The sequence below is a fragment of the Epinephelus moara genome, chromosome 13, assembly GCF_006386435.1.
Source record: "Epinephelus moara isolate mb chromosome 13, YSFRI_EMoa_1.0, whole genome shotgun sequence".
NCBI classification, from domain to species: Eukaryota; Metazoa; Chordata; class Actinopteri; order Perciformes; family Serranidae; genus Epinephelus; species Epinephelus moara.
In genome coordinates this window covers 14222364-14233945 of record NC_065518.1, presented here as the reverse complement: position 1 = coordinate 14233945, position 11582 = coordinate 14222364, and the positions used below count along the sequence as shown (strand labels likewise).

At 41.8% G+C, this 11582-nt stretch overlaps 1 protein-coding gene across 1 annotated transcript in view; it reads right to left on the bottom strand.

The window, feature by feature from the left end:
• The window catches only part of LOC126399584 (testican-2-like), a 109383-nt gene that overhangs the window by 70520 nt on the left and 27281 nt on the right, over positions 1-11582 (bottom strand). Inside the window, exon 2 of the mRNA XM_050059662.1 lies at positions 4914-5195. Within this exon, the coding sequence (XP_049915619.1) occupies positions 4914-5195 (282 nt within the window). The remainder of the gene's footprint in view (positions 1-4913; positions 5196-11582) is intronic.

Genomic DNA, 11582 nt, shown 5'->3' with positions numbered 1-11582 from the left:
TGACATCCTGGATATATCCTTCAAACACAGACTGTAGACCCCTCTGTCTGCTTCTCTCTGGAATCACTCTTTCATTTTTCCAAAAATATGATAACATTTCCTCAGGGAGTGCAGTTAGTTACAGTGTGGGCTCCATGCTTACTGCGACAGCTTGACGGACCATCACAAAGGGGCGGGGCTTAGCAAAAGGTCAATCGCCAGAAGTAAAAAGCTAATGTTAGGCTATAAACAAATTACACCATAGTCGCATGACTAATGTTGCCACCACGAGGCTGTAGAGCCATGTTCAACGTGATAACATCTGTAGTCTACATCTAGCCATTTGTTAGAAACCGCCTTTTTTAAGACACAAAGAAGCTTCAAAATTAATGAGTGGAACCTCTTAAGCTCGTGTTAACCACAGACCATATTTCAGGCATCTAACCAAAAACCCATTGACTTAAAAGTTAAAAGCATCATTGAATGAGCATCTTCCAACAAGGCTGCAATGTATACCTAACAACTATTTCCTTTTATGTCTAATGTCAAAATATAATGATCCTTGCTTTTTATTAAATGTGATTAGATAATAAGTTTCTTCATAATTTTTTCATCTGGATTTTCGTGCCACTTTTGTCCAAACAACCTCGACACTTTGCTGTAATTTCACTTTAATTATGTGTTTACTGTGCTTGAATCTTTAGTCTGAATCCCAGCGCTAAACCTTTGAGGTCTGGACGAAATACCACTACACACATTTGACTACACACAAACACGCAGTGGATATAAAAAGTATCCACCCCCCAACTGTCACTTTTTCATCTTTTACGGTTTTACAAATTGGAATCACAGTACATTAATTAAATTTTAATGAAAATGATGAACAGATTTGTTTTCACGTTGACATTTAAGAGACTTTCTCTAATGACCAGTTGCAGAAAAGATTAATTAATCCACTGGGATTCAAGAAAACAAGAAAAAGTCAGAGGGGGATAAGCCAACCTTTTACAGATATAGTCTAGTGGCTAAATGATAAGTTAATGAATCGATTCGTCAATTTGTTAGAAGAGTCCATTTGACACTTTTGTCCAAAACACTGTACAAATAAGTGCGATCCAAATTATAGTACATCAAGGAGAAGCCACTGAAAATTGATTAATCGTTTAAGTCGAGCAAAACATGTTCTGTTTCTCGCTTCTACGATGAGACGATGCATTTGCTTTGTGCAGTGTTATAGAAATGTAAATTCAATAACTTTTGGTTCTCGACTGTTGAAAATTAAGCAATTTTCTGACATTTTACAGACAAAACAATCAATCTACTAATCAATAAGCTGAAGCCCTAATAGTCATCGTATAAACTGAACATGTATCAACATTGTCATGAGCCCACTCAAGCTGTGGGTCCCTCCAATCACAGAAACCTTTCACCCAACCATTAACAGCACTTACGTCACCATGCTGTTTCATGCAATACCTTTGTTGGGAGTTTGCCTGATACGTGACATTTTGCATGTGTCAAACTCAGAATCCAAATGCAACTAAATCCATCTGAAACAAAACTTCTGGATATCTCAAACAAATCTTCTCAGGACAGTGTGGGTGTACATGCCCCTGATATGCCACCAAACACCCCACAGTAAAAAACCTCGCCATCCCTCCGTGTTCACCCTTAGCTATAGGTGAGCCAAACCACTCCAAAGACCAGCCAAGATCATATTAAAATTTGCATAACAACACAAATTTGCATTTCAATTTCAAATTCTCCAACAAGCTTTCCGTGCCCTCGGGGGTCCGAGGTAGCGGGGCAGATTCCTGCATGCCGCAGAGCACGGTCAAAGGTAATGCAGCCACTGTCTGGCTGACATTGATAAGACTATCTGTCTGAGGTGATATTTCTCAGCAATGAGATCAAACGGTCTGTCTGGTTGTCAAGGTGGAGGCTTGGATCCGAGCCGTCGCTAACCGAATCCTCCTCAGAGATCCCTCACATCCTGATTCACGCCACGTGTTCTGTCTTTTGGTACAAGTGAGGTGTCATACACTCGATGCTGTAACCTCCTGACCCCTCTGCATGCTCACTCTCCTCCCATCTCCCACATATCAGCTGGTGGTTGTGTTTCTGATGCTGACAGGAGAGAGCAACAAGGCTGGGCAATATACAATCTGGCCTCCCATTTAAATCAATGAGTTGACAAAATATTAGAATGCAGCACAAAATGTACGCCATGATTATTTAGGCAATGACCACATCCCGATATAAACTTTTGGACTACACTGGGACCTGGAAATATACACCATTAGGTGGAAGAAACAGTACAGATTTAGCTATTAGAGATGCACCAATCCAGTATGAACATCAGCATCAGCACTGATACCGACCTTAAAGGGACAGTTCATCCCAAAATCAAAAATACATATTGTTCTTCTCACCTGCCATACTTTTCATCAGTCTAGATTGTTTTAGTGTGAGTTGCCGAGTGCTGGAGATATTGGCCCTAGAGATGTCTGCCTTCTCTCGGATGTAACAGAACTAGACGGCGCTCAGGTTGTGACGCTCAAAAAATACATTTGATACTTTCCACAAATAATGATCCACTTACTCAAGATAATCCACGGACCTTGTTGTGAGCAGTTCAATGCAGGAACTTTTTACATAACTACACACATCAACTATATCACCACGCAGAAGGAAGAGTGCATCTACTACTAGCTCACCTAGCACCACCAGCTGGCTAATGTTACAGCTCAGCCGAGGAGGACGCCATCAATGTTAACATGTCGCCCTGCCATGAGCACAGGCATATTGCCCATGAGCAGATGCAGTTAGTGTAGCAGAAAGAAACAAGTTCCTACTAGGCTTGGGTAGTATCCATTTTTCATACCTTCATACCTTCCTGAGTGTGACAGTATTTGTGTGCTCTGCTCCACTTATCAACCCCCACCCCAAAAAATAAACAGTAAACTCACAAAATATCAAGAAATGTAATACACTTACACCTATTTTCAATCGCTCACCTTTTAAATTCAAGTTTCTATCTTTTAACGAACTAAAATTTATGTTAGATTTAGGGATGCACGATAATATTGGCACATCATCGATGTCTGCCAATATTGGCTTAAAAATTAGAGTCAGCCAACAAGCTTTTTTCGTATATTGCACAATGAATTAATATTAAATACAGTATTGTATGTCATGTCTCCATATAAGAGTAGACATGCATAATACGATGTTAATTCCACTGCAGAAGAGACTTGATGATCACTAAAATTAGGTTGGGAAAAAAAGTGGATAGTCGGTTATCAGCCAAATGAGTTGTAACATATTGGCATACTGGATATCGGCAAAAAATCCAATATCGTGCATTGCTAGTTAGCTTAACTGACTTATGAACTCAGCGTAAAACACACTTCATTTAAACTTGAGAGAAACAAATTCAAAATTACCAAAATGGTCTTAGTTAGTCTTGTTAGACGTTAAGTTAGTTCGTCCAGTGCACCAACAATCATCACCTTTGGTTTGGTTGAGATAAACCATTAATTTACCAAGTTAATGTAAAAATATAGTGTTTTCCCCCACAGTCTTTCTCTTCCAGTGCTTGCTGACTATTTACAGTCCTGTAACGTTATCCCCACCACTCGCAGTCACCATGTTTCTCTGCTCAGCTGCCTGTTCCACCAGTAGAGACTGACCTCTGGTGGCACGTGATGTGCACTACACACTGTACAATACAGCCTCTATTCAGCATCTCCATGAGTTCAATCAAAGAGCAGTGTCTGTGTTTTTGACAGTATTTAAAATCATACCGTCTGGTACACCTTGACACTGCACAAACCTGTTTCCTTGAATGAAACGTGTATTTTCTGACGCTTTGAGCACCACAAGCGGAGTATCATCTAGTTCCATTATACTCAAGAGAAGGCAGACATCTTTACAGCCGATATGTCCAACACTCAGCAACTCACACCAAAACACGTAGACTGATAAATAGCACCACAGGTAAAAGGAAAAGTGTGTATATTTGATTTTTGATCATGAATTTACTATAATATATGACATAGATAGCAGGAAATTTCTCACATTTGAGAAGCATGAACTAAAAAATAGGTGTTAATTTTCTGTCGATGACTGATTGACTATCAGCTCTACTAAATTCAGGTCAGCAGAAGATTCACACTGTAAATTGACAAATTAATTTACTGTGATCCTCCAGATACTAGCTGAACAGAATAAACAACGCCGTCCCTTCACAGCCCAGAATGAAGCCTGGACAACAAACACATAACACACACAACACATGGGAATACGAAATGTTTGTTCCCTTACACTTGATATTTGTGATTCAGGGAATTCACAACTGATGTCTCGCTGTGTGGCTCCTCAGTCTGATGCCGTCTACAACTGTGAGCCCTTCATTTTTATGTGCAATATGGCAGATCAATGGGTATTGATGAGTGAATACAGACACAGTTCAGAATGTATCACAGTAGAAGGAGCTTTAAAATGGCTTTGGAGACTAATGTGATGGATTTCCTTTGAGTTGTATTTTATTCACTCTCACATTATAAAGTCTGTGTATGAAAGTGTCAATTTAAGCATTAAAATATGTCATAAAAAGTAGATTGGCTTGTGAGACAATTTAAAGGCTGTTAATGAATGAAAATGAGAAATGAGAAGAGGTATATCAGGTGCTTATTCTTGCATACAATATTTAGACACACTATCCAGTGTAACATTTCTATATTTTTCTATCTTTTTGAAGTATTTCTGCACCGCAAACTGCTCATATTGCGTGCATTTGCACTTCAGAGCGACACAGTCAACTGTGCGCAAAATCACCTCCACAGACAGCATCTCCAGCACCAGCACGGATCGGATCAGATACGACACACACACACACACGCCTGTATAAGGACACTAAACACACCACTCACGTCTCTGAAGCGATTCCAGTGTTTGATCTTACGGCTGTACTGGGAGATGGTGGACAGCCATTGCTCATCTTCCATGAAATTCCCGGCTTTTCCTGCCTCTTTGCCACTTTTCACGTCCACCTGGAGCGAGTAGCCAACCAGCAGGCACAGGCAAGCGACGGCTCTTAAAACGACCATGTTGCACAGGCAGTTGGGTCTGGGATGTATCTCCTCCTGCTGCAGCTGCTGCCAAGGATCCACATACAAGACTGCTGCTGCTGCTGCTGCTGCTGCTTCAACAGACTGAATGGAAATGAGACAGAGAGGGAGAGAGGGAGAGAGAAAGAGGAGGAGGAGGGAGGGAGGGAGGAAGAGAGTTAAAGGAGAGATTAGATCCTGCACTAATCATTTATTTCTGCTTACTCGGTTTCATTACTTCACTGTTCTTTTTTTTGTGTTTGTGAGCAGCCCACACGCTCAGAAAGTCACACTGCAAATGAATCACACAAGTGGAACAGATGTTTATTGTTGTATTGAAGATCAATGAGACTTTATATTTATTGCATTCAAATATTTTTTGGAGAAGGGCCAGTTGGTGCCAGGAAGGAGTCAAGCTCCGTAGCAGGAGCATGCAGTGAAACTCAATGTGACTCAATTAAATGTATAAAGCTGGAGGAACTGTGGGGAATTGCTGCAGTTGAGTTAATACCGTACAGCGGAGGTGGCCAAACTGGGCTCTGTGGGTTGCTGAGGGTCACTGAAGGACTCCCAAATGGCCGCAGGGCAAATGAGGTTAAATTTGGCCTAAAATTAGCTCTGTTTCATCCTTAATTTGTTCATTAGCAGAGCAGCAGGAGAATGACTTAAAGTGACTCAGATCAGTAGTGTCTTACTGTGAAATCTGATTCACAGGACATGTACCTGGAACCAGGGGCGCCCCGTTTCCACTGAGCAGTACGGTTCAGTTCTGTTTTTTAGTTTCCACTGTGAAAAGTTGTGGATGGTACCAATAGAACCGTTTTGTACCGTCCCCATTTTTGGCCCCCCCTCTGTTGGGGTACCTAGCACACAGATCTGGTACTAAAAGGTGGAGCTGTGAACACTGCAGTCTGTTGATTGGTCAATAGAGGACGGTCACTCTGCTCAGGGCTGAGTTGTGTCTGGTTTTGAGGCTCATGTAACCACTGTTCATACTGTGGAGAGTTTTATTAGTAAACTGTAACTATAAAATGAAAGGATGTTTTGCTGCCTCTTGCAGCAGCTGGAGTCTGAGTAAAAATAACTGCCGACTGACGGCAACTTTTAAGGTGGAATGTTAACTTTTAGTAATGAGTGGATCTTCAAGCGTTTACAAATCTTTATTAATTTCGACCGGATTATGTGAACTGCATATATCCCAATCCTCACTCGGAGGAAAAAAAAAGCGTCATAGAGTGTTGTTCCTGTGGGCTCCAGCAACACTAAACTCCTGAGCTTACCTGAGAAGGACTAAATGCACAAACCTGCTATTTTTAAATACCCCATGGAGAGAGACTCTCACTGCAGCCTGTTTTATTTTGAGTGCTGGACGGAGCAGTGAGTGACAACATCCTCGCCCACATCTAAAGGCCCATTTATGCTCAACGTTGAATACAGACCCGGATACAGACAGAGCCTTCTGTCCGTGCTCCGCGTTCATTTCGTCCGTATTTCTGCACGTTTCCATAAAGCTTATGGATACGGGCCAAACGGAGCAGTACCACCAGAAACCGTGGGGGCAGTGTTGCTGTCACTACCCGATACGTAGCTTTAGGGTACTGTTGTGGTGGAAACACTAGGGTCTAGGTACCATGTCTGAAGGGTTACTTTGATTCCAAAGGTACCATACTGAAAGTGTTTGGTGGAAACGAGGCTAAAGTTGGTATACATTACAAAGGGCCCCAATGGGAGGGGGGGCCTGAGATGCATGAGACAGACATGGATCAAGATAGGAAGGGTGGAGGGGCCCGCAGAGACTGCTTATACATAGGGCCCAGAATTTGGTGTTACGTCCCTGCCTGGAACAAACTTTTATCATGGTTATTCTGTGATCTGAGCCTTTGGTTTTCAACCATGGGTCCAAGGACCGTTTCCTTGAGGGAGTTCCCTAACAACCAAAATCTTTTCAGAGTGAGGTCCCTGAAGCAAATAGTGCTCCATGACCTGATGATTATCAATTTAGAGCTCTTGATAGGAAAAGGTTTCGAGCAACTGATCTAAACTTTATCAAAGAGCAGTGGATTAATTTGGGAGCTGTGCTTAAACTGCTCGAGCTAATCTGATATTCAAATGTAGGCCCAACATTCTCCCTAAATTTCCTTCTAAAGTAGTTTTAAAAACTGTTTCATAACTTCAGCAGCATCACAGTTATGTAGAGTGAAATAATCAAGCCAACACTCAGCAACAATTATTTTAATCTTTTTATTTGATTGCAGTGCATTTTAAAGACCAAGAACAAAGACAGAGCCGTGCTTTCACCATTCAGAAGAAAATAATAGTAGGACTGCTGTAGACACAAAGACATTCTCCCACAACCAATTATTATTTTCATTATCACTTAATCTGCTGACGATTTTCTTGATTAATCGTTTGATCTATAAACTGTCAGAAAACACAGAAAAATGCTCCTAAACCCAGGCAGATGTCTTCAAATGTCTTGGTTTGTCCTGTTCCATCGTCAAGGTCACACCACGGCTCGATTGATCTCCCCGGGACAAAAATGAGCCTCCGTTATCTCCCTGTTCCTCCCACTATCTGTGCAATTTGCACCTTTGTTCTTGGTGGGAATATTACCCGACCCCAGGAATGCTGCGAGGTAATTTGTGGTTATAAACACAGGTTAATGTAGGGGTAAGATAACGGAGTGTATTTGCACCTGGGTGAGAATCGCCACACTGCAGGTATTTGGCTATTTGCACACACTATGATGCGATATAATGGATTCCAGTGCATGCTGAGATTGGCTAGTACTCGTCACATTGATGCGTCAAGGTCAAAAGCAGTTAGGATTAGGGTGACAAGGCCATGGTTAGGGCTAGTATTCGGCAATTGCGGTAATTCTCTGAGATTAGAGTGGTAAATATCCAAGAAAAAAATCAGAAATGTACTGCCAGAAAGTCAGGTGGTGCATCATAATTGTTGGTGACGGACACCTGCGTTCTTGCCTCTGCCATGATGCTGTAGGCTATGGCATAGCAACTGCCATAAGATCAGTATCAGCACAATACTGAGAAAAAAAGGTCTTTAACCTTACACATTTCCCTGTAAATTAGCATAACATAAACCTATTTGATATCAAAACCTTGAGTCCTTGACTAGACTTTAATCTTTCACGGGTTTGAACAATGATTGTCTGCACAACACTGTAATGTAAGGATGGATCTGTACGACTGAAGAGGTTTAAAATGGTGTATTTTAGCTGCTGCTGTGATGCTACTTTTTCTCCAAGAGTCTGTGACCTACAGAGTTCTGCTGTGCCTGCACATCATTTTAAGTCTACTCACATTATTCCTGCTGCTCCCTAAACTCTCCATGCCCCCACTCCCTCCGCTCTCCATTTCATCCCCATGAAGATAAACGTAATCCAGCGCTCCGCTCAGATTCATTGGAGTTTAAGGTTACCAATATTGGCCGGGGCCGAGTAGCCGGGGGGCGGGATCGTGTTCCCGTGATGCTGATTAGCTGGCCGAACTGACTCCGACACTGGCATCAAAACAGTCGATGTGGCAGATGCAGACTTTCCTGAGTGTGCAGAGCGCCTAGAATTGGGAAGCAAGGGCAGCAGGAGAAATGTCCCGCAGCGTCAGCCAGCTGTGCACATCAGAAGTGCGAGGTACTGGACATGATGTGTTAATCAAGAGGGTTGTCATCAGTCATGTCATGATCAGGCTGGAATGTGCTGCAGATTAATGGCCGCACAGCTGAGCTGGGAAGCATTTAAAGACTGTGTCCTGCTTTGCACCATTAGCTTTTAAGGATTGTTTGAGATGTTATTGGGAAGTCCGTCTCACGACTCCGGTCTCATGAGGGAAAGAACACCAACAGCAAATGGAAAACATGTTGATGAAAGCTGTGAGTGATGCATCTCTGAAGATGCTGAGTTTTAGGGATGAGAAGACTCAAATAATCTTTTTTTTTTTTAATTTGCAGACAGCTCTCATGTGCATGCCTCTTCTGCTCCATCAATACAGCAGCCCAGTCACCAGGTTGTGCTTCACTGATCAGATTGAATTCTCAGTCAAAGATCGATGTCTCTACCAGGTGAATAATTCCAGCTGCATCTCTTTAAATGCAGCAGTAACAACCTTAAATCTCCATCTGAATCAGGGGTGTCAAGTTAAACATTGAGTAGATTTAGTAAAATGCTGCTTCAGAGGCTTTTCCACCCCGACCACAATACAGGTCTTTTCTTTCACTTTGGTGCAGTGATGTTGGGAGTACTACACGGGAGACGAAATGTACAGAAAAATGCACATGTAATGACAGTGAGTAGCAGACTGACTGAATGTGGAACATCTGAGAAATATTGTTGAAACTGCATTGATTCTATTGAAGACGTCACAGGCTGTTTCTCATCCAGTTTGTAAATGGATTAGTGTTTTTAAAATGTATGTCTTCCGATAAAAAAGGGAAAGTTTGGAGATATTACGCAGTGGTTTTACCGGTCCAGCTGACTGTAAGTGGCCCATGAACCAAAATGAGTTTGACAACCCTGATCTAAATGCTCAATTTAGAGCATATCTGGTTACTAAGAATTCCGACAAATAGATTAACATGTCACAATTACTATGTGGCCATTTGTGCATCTCTGAGACGTACCAGGCTTTAAATCTATTGCGACGCAAGCTACGTCATACGTCATGGAGCGAAGGAGAGAATCTGCAACGAGGAGGTATTTCACACTATTTCAACTGCTGTTGCACAATTGTTTATTTTTGTTAAAAATAAATAGTTCATCATTGCATTAATCTGTTTCATCTTGTTTCATTTTATCTTAGGAAAGAACTGTGTAGTCATCAGTGTCTGATGCCTCTAGTCTTTTCTGTTCTACATGTAAGGGTATATAGCTTTTTAAATCCACCATGGTGTCGGATCAGTATCAGGTATCGGCTGATACTCAAAGCCACAACATCAGGATCTATATCGCAACTGAAAAAGCTGGATCGGTGCATCTCTAGTCCCAGAGAGACGCTTAAGGGTGCCTTTGGCATTTGACACGCCAAGGGGCATAAGAACGCATTGGTATTTGACGATGTGGGATGAGAACGCCTTGCGATGACAGTGATGAAAAACCCTAAAACAGATGCCATAAAATTAAAAAGAAACATTGGTGCAGAACAAGCTACAATGCAACCACTGTGGACAGGTGTGCCCCGTCAATATATGTCCATGGAAAGTGCTTGTTTTTGCCACTAACAGGTTCAGATTGTTATTACAATGGACAGAAAGAGAGGTCTTGTTCTGAAATCTCAGCAGAGGTGACTGGTTGGGGAGAGGCAATGGTGAAAACGTTAGTGAAAGCTGGAAGGAAGAAGTGCTCAGCAGAGTTTCCCTTTAAACAGCTTTCTTAAGTGCTATATCGTAGGCAACTGGACTTGCTTGAGTTTCTTGAAGACATTTCACCTCTCATCCAAGAGGCTTCTTCAGTTCAAGAGGTTCAAGCTTCAATTCAAGCTTCTTCAAGATACTCAAGCAAGTCCAGTTGCCTCCGATATAGCACTTAAGATTACCACGGTCTAGATGACTGAGAATCTTCACCGATATGTTGCCAGTCAATTTGGGAAGAATGCCCTTCGACTGGTGCAGGAATTTCGAAAGAATATCTCAAGAACTGAAGAAGCCTCATAGATAAGAGGCGAAATGTTTTCAAGAAACTCAACCAAGTCCAGTTGCCTACAATATACTGTAGCACTTAAGATTACCATGACCTGGATGACTGAAGATCTTCACCGATATGTTGCCAATCAATTTGGGAAGAATGCCCTTCGACTGGTACGCAGAGTCCTGCACTGGGTCGGGTACCCGCGGGTCATTATTTACTCTCTGAGGATCGCCTCCGCTATTTCTCAACGGTCATTGGTTCAGGTGTTTACACGCGTTTCACCATCTAATAACACAATTTGTGATTGGACAACAGAATCAACATGGCCGCCACCGTCTAACAAGCGCTGCTTCCAAAACAGTAAATAATTATTTGGGTATTTGAGAAATAAGTGGATAAAACGTACAACTATCACTTTATAATGTTTCTGAAGTGTTTCCCTGATGGATTACTTCTCTCCTCGATGGATTCTAAAAACACGTGACGGATCGTAACTGCTGAACGTCGCTCTGGACAGAAAGTAAGTCTATTATTACACATGTAAAGTTCCTTTACATAGATTAAAAGTTTAAAAGCATTAAACGTAACAAACGAATCTTCACCGACACACTCTGACGGCCCCTCATGCAATGTTGTTTTCTGTATTTTGTGATTTTTTTTCATGTTAAAATGACAAGGTGCTCAAATTTACCTGCAGAGAACAGCGGTAAAGACTTATCCATCCTAAAATATGAACAGATAACACCAATACATACCATATTTCCAGGTTTTTAATCAGCGTCTGTCAGAGGATGTGACAGTGACAGGTACAACTTCAATAAAAGCGAGAAAAATCTTGCAAACACCGTCTC